This window comes from Rana temporaria, chromosome 9 (genome assembly GCF_905171775.1).
Source record: "Rana temporaria chromosome 9, aRanTem1.1, whole genome shotgun sequence".
NCBI lineage: Eukaryota > Metazoa > Chordata > Amphibia > Anura > Ranidae > Rana > Rana temporaria.
In genome coordinates, this window is record NC_053497.1 from 49927503 (window position 1) to 49952069 (window position 24567).

Sequence of the window (24567 nt, forward strand, 5' to 3'; positions counted from 1 at the left end):
TCCCCATCACATCTTAGCAGCCCATGTCACTATAGTGTCACACATCTGGGTGTGTACAGTGGTAAATGACAGCTCACTCCCTCCTCCATGCCCACTAACCAGCTAATCACAATGGGGGTGGGATAATACATGTAGACAGACACAGTTTGTGTTTATCCAGCTTTATTTACTAGTGCATCACTAATATCCATACATTTAAAGCGGTTGTAAACCCGCATGAAAAAAAAAAAATTTCCTCCTGTAAGGGAAAAGTCATAATGAGCTAATATGCACCGCATATTAGCTCATTATGAAATACTTACCTCGGAACGAGGTGCGTAGCACTTACATGGTTCACGCCGAGCGAGATATCATCTTGCCTCGGCGTGTCTTCCGGGTATCGCCGCTCCAGCGCTGTGATTGGCTGGAGCGGCGATGACGTCACTCCCGCGCGTGCGCGCGGGAGATTTAAAACTCGGCAAGGTCCGGCGGCTGCCGGTCCTTTCGCCGTAGATCCCCCCTGCGCATGCGCAGCGGCGTATTGCGAGGGGAATATCTCCTAAACCGTGCAGGTTTAGGAGATATTCTCCTTGCCTACTACAGGTAAGCCTTGTTATAGGCTTACCTGTAGGTAAAAGTAAAAAAAGTGGGTTTACAACCACTTTAAGAAAAACTGATAAAAATACATTTTTTTAAACTTAGGGGTCACATGACCACTAAGCCAACAATCTTAATGTATGTTGCAGGAGCTGTGAGCATGTATTGCAGAAGCCAAAATGAGACTGGGAGGAGCCGTAAATGCTCCCCAAGGGTAGGCAATGTCAGCACTTCCTACAGGGTGACAACACCTGAGCGTCTATGCTGCAGACAGAGCATGACAACGCTTCTAGAATTTGGGCAACAATCTTGCAATGCGGTTAACCCTCTCCAGTAATTATAAAAGTAAAATAAGGATTAGTGGCAGGATCAAGAAGTAAGTGCTGCTATTAGGGCCCTTTCACGCTGCTCTATAGCAAAATCATGGTAAAAATGCATATGTGTTTTTACCGCAATTTTGCAGTGTTTCATATGCATTTTTGGGTTGCCTATACCTGTGGAAAATGGATGCGACTCAAAAAACACACCCAAAACGCAAACCGTGGTGTGTTTTTACTGCAATTTCCATTTACTGCAATGGAAAGCTGCGTTTTTGATGCAGTTTTCAACATTGCACCAGAGATGCAGCATGCAGGATTTTTCAAAACTCACCGCACCCACAGCGCAGTGGTGTGAAAAGTCCTATAGGATTTAAAGGGAAACATTTTTCTTGCGTTTTTCTTGTAGAGTAAAAATGCAGGAAAAATATATCGGTGTGAAAGGCGCCTTAGATGCAAACATAGGTGTCCATTTAGACTTTTTGGATGCATTACAACACCGGTTTGGATAAGCTAACTTAATGGACATTGTACTATATTGTAGAGATGGTTTCCAAGTGCACTGACTGTACTGCCTTAGTGCATTGGGGTGCCATTAAAAATGAATGGAACTACACTGTGTTTCATGCATAATTGTAATACAATAGCATAAATGGCCCATATCAATTACAAAAACAATGTAATACTGAGCAATGCACAAATTAAAAATGCCTGGATGTACATTATGTATAAAAAAAATGAAATTCCTTTTAATAAAAGGTGAACAATGTGCTTACCTTGACGGACTGCGTTCTCATATACTGACATAGCTGAATATTGGCTTTCCTCTGCCTCCTCCTTGGTGCGATTGATAATATTGTAAACATGTTTCCGATCAGGAGAGCGAGGGACCTGGGGAGATTCTGGAGGGACATGAAAATGTGCAGCTTTTAAACATGTGAAGGAAGAATAACTCTCTATGTACTACAATGATTCCAACAAAGGGTAATGAGTCCATCTGTAGAGAGATGTCCTGTGCAAGTAGCATTTCACAGAGTTCAGCAGTCCCTGCTCATAGACCAGTATTCCTTCTGCAGCCATACAAGTATACCCCCTAATGCACGGGTGCTCAACCTGTGGCCCTCCAGCTGTTGCCGAACTACAAGTCCCATCATGCCTCTGCCTTTGGGAGTTATGCTTGCAACTGTCAGCCTTGCAATGCATCATGGGACTTGTAGTTTCGCAGCAGCTGGAGGGCCACATGTTGGGCACCCATGCCCTAATGTGTAACTGGGGGGTCCAACAAATGGCAGTGGAGAAGCGCAGGGAAGACGCACATCAGTGGCTGGGATGGAGAACCTGTCATTTTTGCATGAATAGTCAAAGTGACATTTTTACTTTAACCGGTTCCCAACCGGCTCCTGTGCATATACGTCGGCAGAATGGCACGGCTGGGCAGAGTAACGTATATATACGTCACTTTAAAAGTCCCGCCGTGAGCTCCATGACCGTGCCCGCGGACTCTATGTCCGCCGGTAACCCGCGATCGGGTCACAGAGCTGCAGAACGGGGAGAGGCAAGTGTAAACAAGCATGTGCCCGTTCTGCCTAGTGACACCGTCACCAATCGCCTGTTCCCTCTCATCGGGAGCAGCGATCAGCGACGTGTCACTCGTAGCCACGCCCCCTAACATAATCACTCCCTAGGACACACTTAACCCCTTCAGCGCCCTCTACATGTTAACCCCTTCACTGCTAGTGTAATTTTTACAGTAATCCGTGCATTTTTATAGCACTGATCGCTATAAAAAGGACAATGGTCCCAAAATGGTGTTAAAAGCGTCCGATGTGTCCGCCATAATGTCGCAGTCACGATAAAAATCGCTGATCGCCGCCAATACTACTAAAACATTTTTTTTATAAAAATGCCAAAAAACTATCCCCCATGTTGTAGACGCTATAAATTTTGCGCAAACCAATCAATAAAACGCTTATTGATTTTTTTACCAAAAATATGTAGAAGAATACGTATCGACCTAAACGGAGGAAAAAATCATTTTTTTTATATAGTTTTTGGGGGATATTTATTATAGCAAAAAGTTAAAAATAGATTTTTTTTTCAAAATTGTCGCTCTATTTTTGTTTATAGCACAAAAAATAAAAACCGTAGAAGTGATTAAATAGCAACAAAAGAAAGCTCCATTTGTGGGGAAAAAAAAGGATGTCAATTTTGTTTGGGAGCGACGTCGTACGACCGCGCAATTTTCAGTTAAAGCAACACAGTGCCGAATCGCAAAAAGTCCGGGGCTTAAGTGGTTAAAGCCCAAATCTGGGCTCCTGCCCCTTCCCTTTTCAATTTTTTTTATGACAGTCATGTGATGCCCTATGGTCCGCTTTACCTTTACTCCTTACTAGGTGATCCTCAATGATGCAGAGAGCAGTGCTGACATGATGTCAGCCCCCCTCTCTGCATGATTACATGGTAAATGAACGGTGTTGTGATGATGGCTGTCCATGACACCCTGCACTGATAGTATGTCCTCAGTCTACTGGATGTAGAGTTGATTACAGCATAGAAAATTACTTTTTTCATGAATGTTCTGCAATGCCAGGAGCCTTTTGCCAAAATCAGAAATGACAGATGTAAAAATGTCCATGTAATGCAAGTAAATGATTACCTTCATCCGCACTGTCCTCAGTGTCACCAGAGGACTCTCCACCGGGTTCAGATTTCATACCAAACGAGGAAATATAGTTGAATCCAGATGCACTTTGGGCTTCTTCAAAAGGTAAGTGAACATTTACAGTAGATAGGAGAGCCGATGTCCCATCTAAAAAGAGAAAATGTGCACCTCTCAGTTTACATGGAAATGGTTCACCCTTACCATATTAATTGTACAGATCTATTGGACAAAATGGTTTTGCTTTCAGTAAAGGAGACATCTAAAACTAAGAAAAAGTATTGGGTGGACATACGGTTTAAGATTTCTGTAATATCTGATCTGCCTACATTGTTGGGTCTATAGATAATTTAGCCATGGTCAGACTGAGTTATTAACGTTTGGGACAGGTTTACTTTAAAGAAAATCTGTCAAAATGTATATATGGAGGCCGCCATTGTTGGCTTGCTTCTGAGGTTGCACTCTGGGCTGCCATCATTACCCTGGCTCCGCCACTTAGTAGATCACCAACTCAGAACAAACTTATATCAGGTGTCCCAATACCAGATAGGACTATGCTTGTTCCAGGTTATTGACTCCGCAGTAAACAAAGTAGGAGGGAAATTACAGTCCCTGAACTTGTACCTGCAAAGGTAATTCAGCCCTTTCTCAAAATACATTCATCTCAATGGATCTCTGTCTTGAGCTCCAATCTAAATCCACCCCGTATACCCACATCAAGACAAGCCCCATAGAAATTAGATAAGTACCCTTAACTAACTCTTTAGTGCTTTTCTTGCTCTAAAAGTGCCGATAATGGCCGACAATAAATTCATATTTATTTAAATTCATGATATTACGGTAATTAAAACGTTGAATATAATACAATTAATAATAAATAAAAAAAATGTAGGTATGTGTGTGTGTGTGTGTGTGTGGTATATGTGTATACATATATCACACACACACACACACACACACACACACACACACATACACATACAGACACATATACATAGTTTTTTTTAATTAGGCTTCCATGCTGGTTGGATCCCAAAAAAGAGCTAAAGAAAAAACTGACAAGAGGTCTAATGCAGGGCCTTCTTAATAGCATCACGGGCCCCTGGGCAAAGTAATGCTCTGGGGCCCCTACAATGATGACAGTGCAGGTAAACAGACATCAAATAGGTAGGAGGCAGACTGCCTCCCCTGTGTATCTATCACTCTCAGAGCCATCATGGGGCCCCCAATTTCGGGGCAGTGTGGGCTCAAGGACCAGTAGCTTTGGGGAAAGTGCAGGCGCCCCCTAGGCAGCTGGGGCCCCTGGGCAGAGCCCAGGTGTGCTCTCTCATTAAGACAGCCCTGGTCTAATGTCCTGTACACACGATCGTTTTGTCCGATGAAAATGGCCATCGGCCCGTTTTCATCGGACAAACCGATAGTGTGTGGGCCCCATCAGTTCCCCCCCCCCATCGGTGAAAAAAAAAATAGAACCGGTTTTAAAATTTTCGTATGGTTAAAAAAAACGATAGAAAAAAACGATAGTCTGTGGGGAAATCCATCGGTCAAAAATCCACGCATGCTCAGAATCAAGTCGAAGCATGCTCGGAAGCATTGAACTTAATTTTTCTCAGCACGTCGTTGTGTTTTATGTCACCGCGTTGGACACGATCGGATTTTTAACTGATGGTGTGTAGGCAAGACTGATGAAAGTCAGCTTCATCGGATATCTGATTAAAAAATCCATCGGTTCGTTTTCATCAGACGAACCGATCGCGTGTACAGAGCATAACTCTTCTACTCTATATTCTATTTAAAAAAGTTTTGCCTTGATATACATTAGGTATCAGAGTTGCCTACTCTTGCCCTATGCACGTAGTAAGCCAGTTAAGGAGGAAATAAAAGTATATTTTTTGGGTTGAAGGTTGAAACAACAAGCAGCTGGAGTAAACCCATAAAAACATGGCAAGAACATAGAAGTTGGGTGAAAGCAGCCACTTGGTGAGATTTATAACCAGGACCCATGTACTTCAAGGCAAGCCAACACATCACTAAGCATGAAGTCATGCATACGGACAATCTCTATTCGTTGTAAACTTCATAGTATAAGTGCATGTCTGGCCAAAATGAGCATCACGATTTTTTTAAAGATCACGATTCTCTCACGATTCGCGCAGCGCAATATCATCTTTCACATTATACAAAAAAAAAAATTGGGCTAACTTTACTGTTTAGTTTTTTATTGATTCATTAAAGTGTGTATTTTTTTCCAAAAAACGTGCGTTTGAAAGACTGCTGTGCAAATACAGTGCGACATAAAATATTGCAACAACTGCCATTTTATTCTCTAGGGTTTCTGATATTATTTATATATATATATATATATATATATATATATATATATATATATATATATAAACACAAGTGGTTAAACTTCCTTCACTTAGGCTCCTTTCACACAGGCGATCTGATGAAAACGGACAGCATGTCCATTTTCATCAGATCTTATCCGATCCGCCACGGACGGATGGGGACGTATCGCAATACGTCTAATTTTGGCAGATCGGGCCGGATGTCAGCGGACATGTCTCCGCTGACATCCGACACTCCGTAGGACTGTATGGAGCGGCCGTTCAGGTCCGCCGTCAAAACTGACAGGCGTACCTGAACGGTCCGATCGTGTGAAAAGGGCTTTACAGACCGAAGTTCATCCCATTGATCTAAAAAAACAAAGTGTTACAATGTTTCTCCTCATCTCCATCTAAGCAATGTTGTCATAAACCTGGCAGGCTGCCTCTTTTTTTTTTTAGACAGCTGTCAGCTGTGAGCAGAGAACTCTGCATACAATTGAGGGGGGGGGGGGGGTCACAATCCGATTCTTTAACGATTAATTGTGTAGCTCTACTTCATATGTCGCGTACACACGGTCGAAATATCCAATGGAAAAAGTCAGATGGGAGCTTTTCATCGGATATTCCGACCGTGTGTATGCCCCATTGGACTTTTTCTGACGCAATTTCCAACGGACTTAGATAGAGAGCAAATTCTCTATTTTTCCGACTGAAAAAATTCCTATGGAAAATCTGTACATCTGTATGGAATTCCGACGCACTAAAAACCGCGCATGCTCAGAATCAAGTCGACGCATGCTCATAAGCATTGAACTTGATTTTTCCCAGCTCGTCATAGTTTTGTACATCACCGTGTTCTTGACGGTCGGAATTTGGTGTGACCTTGTGTATGCAAGACAGCTTGAGCGGAATTCCGTCTGAAAAACCATCCGAGTTTATCCCGATGGAAAACATGGTCGTGTGTACAGGGCAATGGTAAATACTTGCCAGTGAAAAGATGAGGTTCTTCACTTGGATCCTCTTTAATGCAGAGATTGATGGGGTAGTTGTTTTCTGTACCTTCCTGCACTGTTGGTTGTTCTGAAATGTAAAAAAACAAACAAAAAACAAATCCACATCAAACTGTATTTCTTAACCACTTGCTTACTGGGCACATAAACCCCCTTCGTTCCCAGGCGAAATCTCAGCGTCCGGCACTGCGTCGCTTTAACTGACAATTGCGCGGTCGTGCGACGTGGCTCCCAAACAAAATTGGCGTCCTTTTTTCCCCACAAATAGAGCTTTCTTTTGGTGGTATTTGATCACCTCTGCGGTTTTTATTTTTTGCGCTATAAACAAAAAAAAGAGCAACAATTTAAAAAAAATATATATTTTTTTTACTTGTTGCTATAATAAATATCCCAATTTTTTTTTAAAAAACTATTTTTTTTCTCAGTTAAGGCCGATACGTATTTTTCGACGTATTTTTGTAAAAAAAATAAATAAAATCGCAATAAGCGACTGGTTTGCGCAAAAGTTATAGCGCCTACAAAATGGGGAACAGAATTATGTTTTTTTTTTTTTTTTTTACTAGTAATGGCGGCGATCTGCGATTTTTATTGGGACTGGGATATTGCGGCGGACGTATCGGACACTTTTGACACAAATTTGGCGCCATTCACATTTATACGGCGATCAGTGCTATAAAAATGCACGAATTACTGTATAAATGTGACTGGCAGTGAAGGGGTTAACACTAGGGGGTGAGGAAGGGGTTAAATGTGTAGCCTGGGTGTGTTATAACTGGGTGGGGGGAGGGGGGTGACTGGGGGAGGGGACCGATGCTGTGTCTCTATGTACAAGAGACACAGATCGGTCTCCTCTCCTCTGACAGCACGTGGAGCTCTGTGTTTACACACAGAGCTCCACGTCCCTGCTGTCACCTGCCGTGTCACCGACGATCGCGTGTACCCGGCGGACATCGCGGCCGCCAGGTACACGCATCGGGTCTTCGGCGATGCGTCGGGACAGTTTTTACCTGCCGCGCGCCACCCAGTGGCGCGCGCGGGTAATGCACATAAAGGCCGTTTTTAAACGGCCACTTGGCACTTGAGAGCCGCGCTGCGGACGTATTTCGTCTATAGCGCGGATCTCAAGTGGTTAATCATGGATTTTAAGCCACAGAGATTATATAAAGCTTTTTTTCCAGGCGATTGGGCACTGGCAAAAGAGAAGCTACAGGGACAATGCCCATACAACTCTTCCTCCAACTTTAAGCAAGCCTTAATTTTTTTGCAGCTATCCTTAGACGATATATTGCTTCTTCCTACTTAGAGGGACAACTTACCTTTTTTATCTATTGATTTTTCCTAAGATTCTTCTATCAAGTTCTAGTCGCATCATAGCCATTGCGGCTCCCCATCTTTTCGGATGAATCCTTATAAGAGCCTTGGGGATCTGTACCTACAACACTTTCCTGCCCTGACCTCCTTCACCATAAACACACATGGACAATAAGCAGGTGGACTTCCTCAGTAGTCAACATCTGGCTCTAGGGAATGGTCTCTCCACTCTGAGGTTTTCCAAACCAACCCTCAAAGTGGAGGACACCAGACATGGATCTTCTGGCATCAGGGTTTAATAACAAACATCACAGATTTGTTGCCAGGTCAAAGGATCCTTAAGCCTTCGCAGTGGATGCCTCAGTGATTAGGTGGCGTCAATTCAGCCTGATCTATGATTTTCCCACTCAACAGCTTCTTCCTTGCACCAAAATGGCCCAGGTGGGGACATGGCACTCTGCAATACTCAGACTCCTGGCTGACTGTCAATGGGCCCTTCCAGATCATTTGAATCGTCTGTCCTAGGAGCCAGTTCACCATTCTGCTTCTTAGTCACTGGCTTTAACCCTCCTGGCGGTATTCCCGAGTCTGACTCTGGGTTACATTTTTGAGCTGCGATCGGTAACCCAGAGTCCGAATTCGGGCTCGCCTCGCTGAATCCACAGGCATTGTTTACTTACCTTGTCCCTGGATCCAGCGAAGCCACCGCGCTGTGTGAGCGAGCGGGACCTCGCTCGATTCACACAGTGCCTCTGTGTGCCGCCGATCTCCATTCCCTGTGATGTTACGACGCACGGGGGTGGAGAACGGCGCCAAATTCAAAAAGGTAAACAAACAGCTTACATACAGTACTGTAATCTATAAGATTACAGTATACTGTATGTAAAAAAAACACACCCCCCTTGTCCCTAGTGGTCTGCCCAGTGCCCTACATGTTCTTTTATATAATAAAAACGGTTCTTTCTGCCTGCAAACTGTAGATTGTCCATAGCAACCAAAAGTGTCCCTTTATGTCAAAAATGGTTTTAGAGCAGCTAGAAAAGAGCGATAATAAATTATAATCACTTGCAGAATTGTGCGATAGCGATTTGTGGGGAAATTCGTCATAAACAAATAAAAGTAATGACAGCGACAATTCTGCAACTGAGCAAATTTCAGTGATTTTGAGTTGATTACATTATTGAATAATTGTTATTATAATTATATTATTATTTGTTATAATTATTTATTATATTATAATTTTGTTTTTAAAAAAATGTCATACCCGGGATGCCTACTAGACTCTTGTTTGGTCAGATTTAAGTGAGTTATTCCTAAAAATTACAGGCCTACAATGTAAAATGCCAAATTTCCTTGAAAATAATGGTACCGCTTTTAGCACCTAAAATCTGAAATAATCATACCGCTAGGGAGGTTAATAGTTGCCCTGCTGAAGCCCAGGTCCTGAGGGACAGAGGCCTATCAGACATGGTAATCTCTACATTCCTAAAGGCGAGAGATTCAATGTTCCACAGCGTCTACCACTGCACACATTGGGTTGACTTTGCATGTTGCAGTGCTAGAAAATTCCATCCTAGGAAGAACACTGTGGGACGAATACTGTCCTTCCTTTAATCTGGTCTGGAGCACCATCAATGGACAAATCTGAGCCCTTCAGTTTCCATTGCAGTTCATTCCCTAGTTAAAGCGGAGGTTTACCCTAAAAAACAACGTTCTACCATGCCATCCAGCATACTAGCGTCAGCTACAGTATGCCTTTATTTATTTTTTTGGCGCTGTACTTACAGTTTAATCCTTTAGTTTAGTTTCAGACTCCCGCGGGGAACATGATTGACGGCCGGCTATGGCGCGTCACGCGTTCCGAAAATAGCCGGAGTAGGACTCGGCTCTTCACGGCGCTATACGGCGCTTGCGCACAGACTAGGAGCTGACTGCGCAGGCGCCGTATAGATCCGAGTCCTATTTCGGCTATTTTCGGAACGCGTGACGCACCATAGCCGGCCGTCAATCATGTTCCCCTCTTCACAGGAACGCCTACTCCCCGCGGGAGTCTGAAACTAAACTAAAGGATTGAACTGTAAATACAGCGCCAAAAAAATAAATAAAGGCATACAAAACAGAGAAAATGTATAAAAACATGGGAAAAAACATACAAGATGGATGTTAACAGTGTGATTAGTAGGAATTAAAACCAGGATGTGCGCACTTCAAGGCAATAATCCATGCAACGGATTCAAATTGAATACCTACCAGTGGAATGATAAAATTCTTCCTTCGGCTCTTTCTTAATGCAAAGATTGATAGGGTAATTGTTATTGTGTTCTGTACTTTGCTGCATTGGAGCTGTTGGTTGTTCTGTAATAGATTAAAAGAAAAAGCCACATCAGACTATATTTTCCTTAACCACTTTAATACCAGGCACTTATGCCCCTTCCTGCCCAGGGCAATTTTCAGCTTTCACCGCCGTCACATTTTGAATGACAATTGCACAGTCATGCTCTCCACTGTACCCAAACTACATTTTTATAATTTTCTTCCCACAAATAGAGCTTTCTTTTGGTGGTATTTGATCTGCGTTTTTTTTTTTTTTACTAAACAAAACGAAAAAAGAACCAGGAAAACTGCGATGGAGCATACACACGGTTGGCCGGGAATCCCCAGCCGTGTGTATGCTCCATCGCAGTTTTCCTGGTTCTTTTTTAGTTTTGTTTAGTAAAAAAAAAAACGCAGATCAAATACCACCAAAAGAAAGCTCTATTTGTGGGAAGAAAATTATAAAAATTCCCCATAGGAAAACTGCCAAAAAACAACGCCAATTTTTGGGAATCTTTCCCGTCGGAAAAACTGCGAGGAGCATACACGCGGCCGGGATTCCCGGCCAAAAGCTCTCCTCACAGTTTTCCCGTCGGGAAAACTGATCGTGTGTACGAGGCTTTGAGGGAGCAATGCATTACAATGCAGATATGCAGCTAAGAGACTCAAGGCACACGAGTGTCCAGGTAGAAGGGAAATGCTGTTTTCTCAGGAGGCAATTTATGATAAAAAGTAAATCTTTCAAGGTGCTGGTTAGGCACAATTACCATTTCTAGATGAAGGCAGCTTGCTTGATAATAGGCTGTGAAGATGCTGTATGTTTTTCCCTGGAATTTTTGAAGTTAGATTGATAAATGTTCTCACCAAAGGTACAAGGCTCTTGGGTCTTCTTAGGTTGCTCCCAGTGTCCTTCAAGATATTCCCCTTCATCCTCAGAGATGGAGACGGCAACATCCTCACACTTTAAAGGCACCTGAAATAAGGGGGATCATAAAACATTTTATGATAGGAAAAGGCAACTTTGGAAAAAAAGAAGCAACATTAACTGTTAACTGCTAGTAAGGTGGAAGAGTCAAAGACCCCTGAGCTCCCTGCCAACCAGAGTCTGGTAGAGAAGGAAATAATATACAGTGCATTCATAAAAGTATTCAGACCCCCTTCACTTTTTTTCAATTTGTTGTGTTGCAGCCTGATACTACAGTTGTTTAAATTCTTTTTTTTTTCTCTCGTTAATCTATACTCAGTACCCCATAATGACAAATGAAAACAGAATTTTTAGAAAGGTCTGAATTTATTAAACAGAAAAAACTGAAATATCACATCTACTTAAGTATTTTGACCCTTTTACTGAGTACAGTACTTTGTTAAAGAACCATTGGCAGTAATTACAACCTCAGGTCTTTTTGGGTATGACGTGACCATCCTTGCACACCTGGATTGGGGGATTATCTACCATTCTTCTTTGCAACTCCTCTCAAGCTGAGTCAGGTTGGATGGGGACTGTTGGTGGACAGCCATTTTCAGGTCTCTCCAGAGATGTTCAATAGGGTTTAGGTCAGGGCACTGGCTGGGCCCCTCTAGAACATGGGTCTTAAAACTATGGCCCTCCAGTTGTTCAGGAACTACAATTCCCATCATGCCTAGTCATGTCTGTGAATGCCAGTTTTACAATGCCTCATGGGATGTGTAGTTCCACAACAGCTGGAGGGCCATAGTTTGAGGATCCCTGCTCTAGAACGTTTACAGAGTTATCCCTAAGCCACACCTGTGTTGTCTGCTTTGTGCTTAGGATCGTTGTCATGTTTGAAGGTGAACCTTTGGTCAAGTCTAAGGTCCTAAGAACTGTGGATAAGGTTTTCTGTAGATCTCTGTAGTTTTCTCCATTCAGCTTTCCCTCAACCTCGATCAGTCTTCCAGTCCCTGCTGCTGGCTACCCCCCCTCCCCTCAACAGCAAGATGCTGCCACCACCATGCTTCACTGTTGAGATGGTATCGAGCAGGTGATGAGTGGTGCCTGGTTCCCCCCAGACATAATGTTTAGAATTGAGGCCAAACAGTTCCAATCTAGGTTTCATCAGACCAGAGAATCTTGTTCTTCAGTCTGCATTTTTGCAAACTCCAAGTGGGATTTCATGTGTTTTGCTGCACTGAGGAGAGGCTTCTGTCTAGCCACTATGCCATAAAGTCCAGATCGGTGGAGGGCTGCAGTGACCATTGTCCTTCTGGAACGTTATCCCATCTCCACACAGGATCTCTGGAGCTCAGTAGAGCTGGGCGATTTTGGCCCCCCAAAAAACTGTGCGATAAAAAAAAAGAAAAAAGATTCACGATTCGAAGAGTTTTTTTTTTATCGGATGGACGCCGCGCCGGTCCTAAAGAGCCGTGGGCAGGAGTTTTTAGGCGAGGCCGCAACTTCGGCCTAGTCCGCCACGATCCTGGGAAAAGGCCGCGGACTAGACAGAAGCCACGGGCTCGCCTAAAAAAATCTTGGCCCGCAGCTCGCCCCGATCCTGAAAAAAAAGGCCGTGGACTAGGCCGAAGCCTCGTCTAAAAAATCCTGCCCGCAGCTTGCGGCCTTTTCCCAGGATCGCGGCGAGCTGGATTTTTTAGGCGAGGCCGCGGCTTCGGCCTAGTCCGCGGAGTGCCGGTCCTATGGAAAAAAAATCTGAAAAATCGATTTGGTCAAAATCTAAATTGATTTGACCTCCCAACTCAATTCAAATCGATTTTTTTCCCAGCCCTAGAGCTCAGTCAGAGTGACCATTGGATTCTTGCTCACCTCTATTACTAAGGCTCAGTTTGGCTGGACGACCAGCTCTTGGAAAAGTTCTGGTTGTGTTAAACTTCTTTCATTTGAGGATTATGGAGGCCATTGTGCTCTTGGAAACCTTCAGTGACCTCATAGCTTTTGTTCTGATACAATATACATTGTCAGCTGTGAGGCCTTTTATAGAGAGGTGTGTGCCTTTCCAAATCACGTCCAATCAATTAAATTGACTGGTGGACTCCAATCAAGGTGTAGAAACATCTCAGCAACGATTACGAGAAATGGGAGGCACCTGAGCAAAATTGCAAGTGTTGCTGCAAAGGGCCTGGATACTTCTGCCAATGTGATATTTCAGTTTTTCTTGTTCATACATTTGTAAACATTTCTAAAATTCTGTTTTTACTTTTTCATTATGGGGTACTGAGTGTAGATCGAGAAAATAAATAATATATACACTGTAAACACACACACACACACACACAATGGGGTTAATTTGATCAAACCGGAGCACTCAGAATCTGGTGCAGTTGTGCATGGTAGCCAATAAGCTTTGACAAAACTGGATGCCGATTGGTTTCTTTGCAGAGCTGCACCAGATTTTGCACTCTCCAGCTTTAGTAAATCAACCACAATATATATATATTTATTTTACTAATGAATTTCCCACCTCCCTAGTCAGTCGGACAATTTTGTTGGCCAGCTCTGCAATCATCTTCGGAGTCTTGTGCTCCATTCCCAGGAGAGCAAAGGAGAGCTCCGGACATCCAGAAGTGGAGTCACACCCGTTGCTTTTAACCTCTACAGCACGAATACTGAATGTACATCGGGACTCTTCAACAATAAAATCCTGCACAAAGAGAGGAAGAGATCCTCTGTGAAACTTAAAGCGGAACTTTACCCATAACAACTTGATAAATAATGTTCTTTAGCAAAAAATATACAGCTGGTATACAAGAGAACCCCCCCCCCCCCCCTTTTAAAATAATCACATTTTGTTGCATTGCAGCCTGAAATGAAGGCAGACACCATTTTTGTTTTATCCAGCTGTATTTATAATGTGCAACGTATAACATCCAAGTGAAAGATAGCATGCCAACATGTCAGAAAAAAAAAACAGAATCAAAGAGTTAGAACAAAGGATTACCCCCTAGTGTCATAATTTTGTTGACCCACCTTTTGCTTTAATTCCAGCCTTTAGTCTGTTGGGATAGGTCTCTAACTTTGTACATCTAGACTTTGCAATATTTGCCCACTCTTTACAGAACTGCTCAAGTTCAGTTACATTTAATAAAGTATATTGGTCAGTGTAGTGTGTGATGGTCAGTAATCAGGTTGGTCAGTACTATTGTATTGTTGGAAGGGACTTTGGGAGCGTATAAGTAAGTCTGCAGTAGAGGGAGTTTTCCCCGCTTCAACTCCGGGGGAGACATCTCATTCCAGGACCATCATCCCACTCCATATTTTGGAACGCAAGGGTTATTCCACTTTGGGCCCAACATATAGGTAATATACCATACAACCAAACTCGCTTATGCCGCTACCATGATTCAATCACGCAGATTGCACCTATTCACCTGTATGTTTATCCTTCCCCCCCCCCCTTTTTCTCTCTAGATAATAGCTATGCACCCCACTCCTGATGACTGGCTTTAAACGCCAAGAAACGCGTCAAGTCCATGCTCAGGGATGCCAAGATTAAGCTTGCCCAATTATGTGTTTTTTCATCTACCAATTTTATTGGATAATCATGTCTACTGTATCTATATGTCAATTTATTGTGATTGCTTTTAATGGTCATGTCCTGGATTTTGAATATTTATTATATCAATGTTATTATGACTACATGTATTATGCCTTTGTATGCATGATCTCTGTATTATGTATTATGATACATATTACATTATAAAGTTTACATTTGACTCCTTCAATTTCTTCTTTGGATTGATCACTAAGCAATTTCTTCTGACCACATAGATTTCCCTTGATGGGACTGTGATAGATCATTTACTGTTGATATCCTTAACAGTTTTACAAACCCGTCCATGCCCCATTTAAAGTCCCACGACCCAATTTTTCTTGTTCTAAGTAAGTCTGCAGGTTAGGGGGGTTCAAATAACTTGCCTTGCCCTGGGTGCTGACAACCCACGCTACGCCACTGAATAGACTTCACTGTACTAGGCATTGATAAAGCCTTTAAATATTTTTTTTATATCCATCTCCTGACTTGTGCTTGTCTATAACGTTACCCCGAAGATCTGCTGACAGTGCATTGCCACCCATAATTGATTGTTTGCTTCCGTTGCACTACAAGGGACTGAAATGCTCCAGGAAAGCTCTTTTCATGCTGAGCTAATCAAAATGGCCACAGCTGATCACAGTTGAAAGTCAAATGGCTCTGTGTCCTATTGAGAAGGCAATTAGCTACAACCCAATTAAGTTTACAAGTCATTTTTAGGAGAGGGTGATCCTTTTTCCAACTCAGTGATTCTGTTTTTGATCTTTTTTCTGACATGTTTGGTATTCTTTCACTTGGCTGTTATAAGTTGCACTTCTCTTAATTTCAGGCTGCAAAGCAACACAATTTCATTATTTTTGATACCAACTGTACATTCCACATTAATAATTATACTACCACGATTAGAGTGTGCTGTTAATTGCCTTCAGCATTGTGCTAGATTTATTTCTTGCTGTAAACTGACAATTTCCTGAAGCCCAGAGCCTCTGAACAGCAGTAAATCATAAAAGCAGAACTAAACCCATTGATTTAATAGTTTCAAAAAATAGTTACAATCCTGGAATGTGTCCTCAACCAAAAACTGTCAAACCATCAAATGTCTGGTGTCATAACTGATCACATGTGCAATACCATGGCAGTTGCAGATCAAGCAGTTTCATTGGCTGTAAAGGATAGGAGAGTTTAATTCCGCTTTAAGGCTGTCAGTTGATTGGCCTCTCCAAACTCAACAGTGCCATAAAAGGCCTAAAATGGGAAAGCAGAGGGAGACAGTGTATTACTGGATTTCTAAACAGTATAGACATTTATTTTTAATGTTTTACAAAACTATACCTGCAAAAGGGTCCAGCATGAAGTCATCTAGCAGGACTTCATTTTCTGACTAAAGTTCCACTTTAAGTTATTTAGCAGACAACCCAGTAATATACTGTATTCTACTAACACTTGTGCCAAAAGAGGATGTGGATGTACACTACATTGTACAAAAGTATTGGGGCGCTTCCTTTACACGCACATGAACTTTAATGGCATCCCAGTCTTAGTCCGTAGGGTTCAATATTGAGTTGGCCCACCGTTTGCAGCTATAACAGCTTCAACTTCTGGGAAGGCTGTCCACAAGGCTTAGGAGTGTGTCTATGGGAATGTTTGATCATTCTTCCAGAAGCGCATTTGTTGGACGAGAGGCCTGGCTCGCAGTCTCCACTCTAATTCATCCCAAAGGTGTTCTATCGGGTTGAGGTCAGGACTCTGTGCAGGCCAGTTTGACACCCCACAGCTCCGATTGTGATAAGAAGCCTCTGTCACAGCTAATCACAGCTAATCAATCACAGCTAATCATTGCGTGAACCAGGAAGTGCCGGTAAACGGCATTCCTCGGTTCGCGCTGACAGGGAGAGCCAATTGGTGGCTCTCCCTGTAAGGGGGGGGGGTCTGTGCTGATAATCAGGACATTGCTTATCAGCACAGCCCCATCAGTTGTGCCAATCACCGCCCAGCAATAAACACAACAATAAAGTTTCCCAGTGCCCACCACAGTGCCAATCAGTGCCCTGCAGTAACACCTGTCAGTAATCTATCAGTATCTCATCAATGCTGCACATGAGTACCGCCTGTCACAGCCGCCAATTGGTGCGCATCAGTGCTGCATATCAGTGCTCATCAATTCTACATATCAGTGCCTCCTCCTTAGTGCCAACTCATCAGTGCCCGTCAGTGAAGGGGAAAATAACATTTTATGACAGAAACTGAGAAAAACTTTTTTTTTTTTTCAAGCATTTTGGTCTTTTTTAGTTTGTTTGGCAAAAAAAAAAAAGCCCAGTGTTGATCAAATACCACCAAAAGAAAGCTCTATTTGTGGGAAGAAAACAAAAAATTTATTTTGGGTACAGTGTAGTATGACCACGCAATTGTCATTCAAAATGCGACAGCGCTGAAAATTGTCCTGGGCAGGAAGGGGCGAAAGTGCCTGGTATTGAAGTGGTTAAACCATCAGTAATTGGAGATTTTGAAGAATTGCTGTTTGGACACAACACCGGCAACTGAATACAGTCCGGTGCACAATATTATGAGCGGAGAGTGTTACTCCGCCCCAATACTAGCCAACAAAATGGCCGCCCTTTACAGCGGTGACAACTTTGTCCTCGTTGGCCGCTGTGCGGTCAAAACAGCTATATCTTCCTGTAGTGGACTGCATTAAAGTGGAGGTTCACCCTCAAAAAAAATTCTGACATCACACGGAGTCGCGCCATCCTACTGACAGTGTTTTTTTTTTTTTTTTCTCTCAGCACATACCTCTTAATCCCGATTTTCACCTCACGGCAATCCCGCGGGAGTGGGCGTTCCCAAGCACTGCCTGTGATTGACAGGCTTCTGAACGGCGCATACTGCGCGTCACAGGTTGCCGAAAAAAACCGAACGTCGGTGCGGCTCTATACGGCGCCTGCGCACCGACGTTCGGGTTCTGTCGGCAACCTGTGACGCGCAGTATGCGCCGTTCGGAAGCCTGTCAATCACAGGCAGTGCTTGGGAACACCCACTCCCGCGGGATTGCCGTGAGGTGAAAATCGGGATTAAGAGGTATGGGCTGAGAAAAAAAAAAAAATAAAACACCGGCATTCTGTCGGTAGGATGGCGCGACTCCGTGTGATGTCAGAATTTTTTTTAAAGGGTGAACCTCCACTTTAAGTTGCCGGTGTTGTTTCCAAACAGCAAGTCGTCAAAATCTCCAATTACTGAAGGTTTAAATAAACTGGAGGGGACGTTGTTGGAGTTTTTGACAGCTTGGAAAATTTGACCGAAAACCGCTGCAGTCAGTTCCGCTCCAGTCAGGTCCCGCTCCAGTCAGGTCCCGCTCCAGTCAGGTCCCGCTCTGTATGGAACGCGCCTGGAATGCAGCAAAACCTATAGAAATGCACAGGAACGCACCACAAATACACACGGTCCTGAGATTTTGCAAGTGCCAAAATAAAGGAGAGAAAAATGCACTGGAACGCATTGAAAATGCATCAAGAACGTGTGGAAATGCATGTAAAAGCACGTCCAGAATGCATTGAGGAGCGAATCAGCCCTAAAAGTGTATAATAAACCTGTGTGCAGAACCCCTTTCCCTATTCGTAAATACCTGGTTAATCATGACACATCCATGGGGCTTTCTTACTGTTGGTGGCACCGATCTAGCAGTTGGTCCTCTGGCTACTACGTTGCCACACTCACTGGGCATGCCCCACCAGCCCCCCCTTTAAAAGCCAATCACTTCTTCCCCTTCTCCAGCAGCTGTCCCATGTGATTTGTTCTGCTGGCTTAAAGGGGCGGCTCCACAGGTTGAATGGCAAGTGCCTGCTCCAATCCCCTCTCACCTGCAGCAAGCTCCTATGATGCCGGTCTGTCTTCCAGCAGGCTGCTCTTCCTCCCTCTGCCTGTGTGCTGGTTGCTGGGCAACAAGCCTGGTTCTTGCAGGACGCCCCCACCCCCCATCCAGTCCTATTAGCCAATAAGCAAGCCGAGGAGCGAGGGGAAAGGCATTATAATAGCATTGGCTGCGGGGAGAAGAAAAGAAAGCGAGGGGGTGGAGGGGGAGGGGCACACGGATTATTTAGGAACATATGTCAGGCTCCTTACAATGACATCTGTTTCCTCCCCTTAGAGGATTTTATGTTTATTATTTTATTCTTACACGTGATCATAACAACTAAACTTTCTGCTTGCTCCGCCCCTTTATCACAATGCAGGGCGGAGCAAGTACACTGCACCATGTGACTAGGCAACATAGCAGCGAAGAAATAAAAAATACTTCATATGATACTTTTACACTATTGCTTCCTTAAAGCGGGAGTTCACCCATTTATAAAAAAAAAAAAAATTCTCCCCTTAGCTTCCTGCTCGTTCGGTCTAGGGGAATCGGCTATTTGTATTAAAATATGAGAAGTACTTACCCGTTTTCGAGATGCATCTTCTTCCGTCGCTTCCAGGTAAGGGTCTTCGGAGCGGGCGTTCCTTCTTGATTGACAACCTTCCGAGAGGCTTCCGACGGTCGCATCCATTGCGTCACTCGTAGCCGAAAGAAGCCGAACGTCGGTGCGGCTCTATACTGCGCCTGCGCTCCGACGTTCGGCTTCTTTCGGAAAATCGTGACGCGATGGATGCGACCGTCGGAAGCCTCTCGGAAGACTGTCAATCAAGAAGGAACGCCCATTCCCGCAGCCCATACCCGGAAGCGACGGAGAGGATGCATCTCTTAAACGGGTAAGTACTGCACATATTTTAAAATAAATAGCCGATTCCCCTAGTAAAAACGAGCAGGAATCTAAGGGGAAAAGTGCCCTCTAAGGGTGAACCCCCGCTTTAAGGCTCTGTTCACACTTAGGCGTATATACGCCTGAAGCGCGACGCCGCAGCAGCCCCTAATACGCTGGAGGGATGATTTTACATTGCCCTCTATGGAGATGGTTCACATCTCCACGCCGGACGCCGAAACGCCGCACGCCTGAAGCTCAAAACAAGTCCCGGACCCTTTTTTTAAGGCGGCTTCGGCATAGGAGATGTGGACCTGTGGTAAGGCTGCATTCACAATCGCGGCGTTTTGACGCCGCAAATCGCGGTACAAAACGCTGCTATTTATCGCTGCGATTAGGTACGCCAAGGTGTGAATGCAGCCTTACTGCCAATGACAGCTTAAATAGGTTCAATGGTGCTTTAAATAAAAAGGGAAAAATCATATTGAAATGAAAAAAAAAAAATAATAATAATAATTATAATAATTTTGGGTTTGGGGGTTAAAAAATAAACAAAACCAAAATAAATATATATATATATATATATATATATATATATATATATATATATATATATTAAAAAAAATGTAAAACAAAACAAACAAAAAAATAAAAATAAATAAGCTTTCAATTAATAATGGAATATGAAATCTCCGTATTTACCTCTTCTGGAGTGTTTGTGATAATTTGTGTCAAAACTGCCGGCAGTTTAACCACTTCAGCCCCGGAAGATTTTACCCTCTTCATGACCAGGCCATTTTTTGCGACCCGGCACTGCGTCACTTTAACTGACAATTGCGCGGTCGTGCGACGCTGTACCCAAACAAAAAGTATGTCCTTTTTTCCCCACAAATAGAGATTTCTTTTGGTGGTATTTGATCACTTCTGCAGGGTTTTTTTTTTTTTGCGCTAAACAATAACAGACTGACAATTCTGAAAAAAATAAAACATAAAACAATATTTTTTACTTTCAGCTATAAAACATATCCAATAAAATTTCATCAGTTTAGGCCAATATGTATTCCGCTACATATTTTTGGTAAAAAAAAAAAAAAAAAATCTCAATAAGCGTATATTGATTGGTTTGTGCAAAAATTATAGCATCTACAATCTTCGGGATAGAGTTATGGAATTTTTTTACGTTCAACGATTTTTAGTGGGACTGTGACATTGCAGCGGACATATTGGACACCGAGTAACCGACAACTAATCGCATCCACTTGCATGTAATCCCACTTGCATCTTTGAGTTCCTATTAACACTTTGGCTACCTATGAGAGAGGGATAAATCACCAGCAATCAAAGGGTTACACTTCTATACGAACTCTTTAGGCACGATTTGATATTATTTCTACATTTTATGCTTCATTCCCATCAGGATATGTGTAATTACTGCATGGAATGCAGAGCCACCCGAAGATCTAATTGTATACAACATGAAATCTGCAGGTATGTGCGGTGCTGGACGCGGATCTGTCCTACATTTTTTGTACATCGCAAAATCCAGCGCACATTTACATTTGTGGACGCATTGATTCCTATAGTGCTACATTTAGATGCACAGAAAACGACACTCTGTGTGCATTTATGCCGTGTGTGCGACACCCGGGTGATTTGTGAATGAGCCCTCCACCAAAAATACACAATCATTCACAGCAGTCCCTCCCCCAATCCAATCTCCATACATCCGCCCCCCCCCCCCCCCCAGAGGTGATGGGGGAGGGTGACCCCCCCCCCCAGTATGTCTTTGTACTGGGAGAGGAGATCCATACAAACACCTCCAGACTGTGTCCTGGATGATACAGACCCCCCTCCAGTGTACAGGATCAGGGGAGGACATGGCCCCCCCTATGGACAGTGATAGGATAGGAGCTGCATGATAGGTGATAGAAACGCAGGGAATGGAGGAGTCAGTGTTTAGGAGGTGAGAGAGGTGCAGGGTGGGGATGAAAGGGGTACAGGAGGAGAAGGGTGCAGGGTGGGGGTAGGAGGAGAGGGGTGCAGGGTAGGGGAACAGAGGGGTCTGTGCCCCCCACTGATAGGAGATGAGAAAAGTCTACACAAAGTGTCACTTCCTCTTCCCCTCCATCCATCCTATGATCTGAGAAAGGGGGATCCAGGAAGAAATGGAGCTCCCCCTCCCCCAGCACACATGGATCATCCTATACACACCAAACACACAACTTTTACCCCAACAAAGCTCTTACCTGCTTCTACCATGTGAGTGGGCGGGGCTGCCGACTCTCACCTCTCATTGGCTCACCTCTACAGCTCCCCAAAGGCATTGTGGGACTTGTAGTGCTTACAAAGAAGAAATCTCTTACTGGCTACAAGTCCAGACAGCTCAATGCCGAGTCCCAGCTCTGATTGGAGGTTTGTCGCCAAATGGATTGCAGGGCATGCTGGGATAGCTTGGCTTTGCAAGGAGGAGATCCTGGGACTACAACTCCCATCAGCCCCGGAGGCTAGGGGGAGGGGCCCCTCGTGCGTGCAGCAGCCAATGAACATGGAGGAGAGTGGGGGATGGGGGTGACATGTAGAGATCTGCGCAGGATTACATTGGAGATAGAAAGAGAACCTGTCATCATTATTACATGAAATGTCCTCATTGCTGACAATAGAAATCATTCGGCTGATGTCGGTGATGATCCTCTTATTTCCTCTCTATGGTGATTACACAGTGATGGGTTTGGGTGATTTCTCCATCTATTTCTATTACAGATCGTATTTATTAGAACAAGAGACGATCAGACAGATGTGACAGCTCAGGATTGTTTGGTAGTCAGTATGTATAGACTACTATAGAGAAACAGAAAAGTGACGGCAGGAAAAGACAGAGTACATCGAGTCTGCCCATTTATTTCTTTTATTTATCTTTTGTTTTGTTTTATTTATTTGTCTTTTTTTTCTTGTTTTGTTTATCCTTTTTTTTTGTTTTTTCTTGTTTTATTTATTTATCTTTTTGTTTTATTTATTTATCTTTTTTTTATTTATCTTTTGTTTTATTTTTTTTACATAAAATAGATCTAGGTTTATCCCAAGCATGTTCGGGGCAGTGATGGGTTTGGGTGATTTCTCCATCTATTTCTATTACAGATTTTGGGTCAGATTCACGTACCTCCGCGCACCTTTCCGCCGGGCACAGCGTATCTAAAATACACTACGCCGCCGTAACTTTTTTTTTTTTAATCCTCAAAGAATTTGCGCCGTAAGTTACGGCGGCGTAGTGTATCTTTGGCGGCGTAAGGGCGCGGAATTCAAATGGCTGTGATGGAGGCGTGTTTTATGTAAATACGTAGTGACCCGACGCAAACAAAGTTTTTTTTTAACGGCGCATGCGCCGTCCGTGGGGGTATCCCAGTGCGCATGCTCGAAATTAAACCGGAAAACAAGCCAATGCTTCCGACGGTGACGTCATTCTACGCAAATCCCTATTCCCGAACGACTTACGCAAACAACGTAAAAAATTCAAATCTCGACGCGGGAACGACGGCCATACCTAACATTGAGTACGCCACCATATAGCAGCTTTAACTATACGCCGGAAAAAGCTGAACGCAAACGACGTAAAAAAATGCGCCCGGCGGGACGTACGTTCGTGGATCGCCGTAACTAGCTAATTTGCATACTCGACGAGGAATTTGACAGAAACGCCACCTAGCGGCCGGACGAAAAAATGTACCTAAGACGTACGCCTGTCGGATCGATCCCAGATGCCGTCGTATCTTGTTTTGTAGATACAAAAAAAAGATACGACGCGGGAAATTTAAAATTACGCCGGCGTATCAATAGATACGCTGGCATAATTCTTTTGTGGATCTGCCCCTTTATTTATTAGAAAAAGAGAGACGATCAGACAGATGTGACAGCTCAGGATTGTTTGGTAGTCAGTATAGAGAACAATGATGAGATGTAATGTAACCGATTGTCTGTGTGATGTACATAGGATCACGTGAAAGGTTACATTGGGCTTGATTAGTAGGAATGTGCACTTTGTAATTACAGTTGCTGCAGAGTTTAGTAAATACGGGGAAGCTCTGCTGACTTTCATCATCCAATCATGTGCAAGCAAAAATTCTGTTTTTTTTTTTCTCCCTTGCATGTGATTGGGTGTTCTTTGCAAAGTTATTCTATATAATTAAACCAAATCAAATTATGTGTATAATGTGAATAATTCGATTCAGCAGCGCAGTTTATTTATATAGGATAACTGGTTGATAAATGTGTATAGCAAACGCATTGAGAAAACGGCGGAAGCCGTGCGTATTTTCTTTTCTCACATTTTGAACTTTTTTTTCATTGTTTTATCAGTTACCATATGGAAATACACTATACGAAAAATCTGCCACACCCATTTTCGAAAAATGGTCATTCGGTCGTGAGAGCATACGATAGTGCCAGCATGTAATGACCGATAAATCGTTCAGTGGACATAAATAAAATGAATCCATTTTTTGTTCATTTTTTTTTACATATACATATGCCGCGTACACACGATCTGAAATTCCAACAAGAAAACCGTGGATTTTTTCTGGCGGAATGTTCGCTCAAACTTGTGTTGCGTGCACACGGTCACAAAAAACTTGTCGGAAATTCCAACCGGCAAGAACGTGGTGACGTACAAGACATATGACAAACCGAGATCCATGAAGTTCAATAGGCTCTTCTGCTTGATTCCGAGCCTGCGTGTTTTTTTTGTGCATCAGAATTGCATACAGACGATCGGAATTTCCCATAGGAATTTTTTCCGTCGGAAAAATAGAGAACCTGCTCTCAATCT

General features: G+C 43.3%; 2 protein-coding genes across 10 annotated transcripts in view; one reads left to right on the forward strand and one right to left on the reverse strand.

Annotated features, from left to right (window-relative positions):
- LOC120913464 (zinc finger protein 184-like) overlaps nucleotides 1–24567 on the forward strand; it is a 51621-nt gene that overhangs the window by 9566 nt on the left and 17488 nt on the right. The window contains exon 1 of one of the 3 annotated variants that reach the window (XM_040323403.1): nucleotides 22233–22456. The exons of 1 other annotated variant lie outside the window; for it this stretch is intronic. The gene's annotated coding sequence lies outside the window, so the exon portion shown is untranslated. Of the gene's footprint in view, nucleotides 1–22232; nucleotides 22457–24567 lie in introns of those variants that run through there. One more of the 3 variants, XM_040323406.1, reaches the window with a different exon arrangement.
- The window catches only part of LOC120913467 (zinc finger protein 135-like), a 60674-nt gene that overhangs the window by 2443 nt on the left and 33664 nt on the right, over nucleotides 1–24567 (reverse strand). Inside the window, exons 1-7 of one of the 7 annotated variants that reach the window (XM_040323415.1) lie at nucleotides 20451–20561; nucleotides 13951–14130; nucleotides 11381–11489; nucleotides 10454–10558; nucleotides 6870–6962; nucleotides 3550–3702; nucleotides 1670–1795 (exon numbers count right to left, since the gene is read on the reverse strand). In XM_040323415.1, the coding sequence (XP_040179349.1) occupies nucleotides 1670–1795; nucleotides 3550–3702; nucleotides 6870–6962; nucleotides 10454–10558; nucleotides 11381–11489; nucleotides 13951–14130; nucleotides 20451–20534 (850 nt within the window). In that variant the 5' untranslated portion in view covers nucleotides 20535–20561. Of the gene's footprint in view, nucleotides 1–1669; nucleotides 1796–3549; nucleotides 3703–6869; nucleotides 6963–10453; nucleotides 10559–11283; nucleotides 11490–13950; nucleotides 14131–16149; nucleotides 16274–20450; nucleotides 20562–21994; nucleotides 22227–24567 lie in introns of those variants that run through there. The other 6 variants (XM_040323418.1, XM_040323417.1, XM_040323422.1 and 3 more) reach the window with 6 other exon arrangements.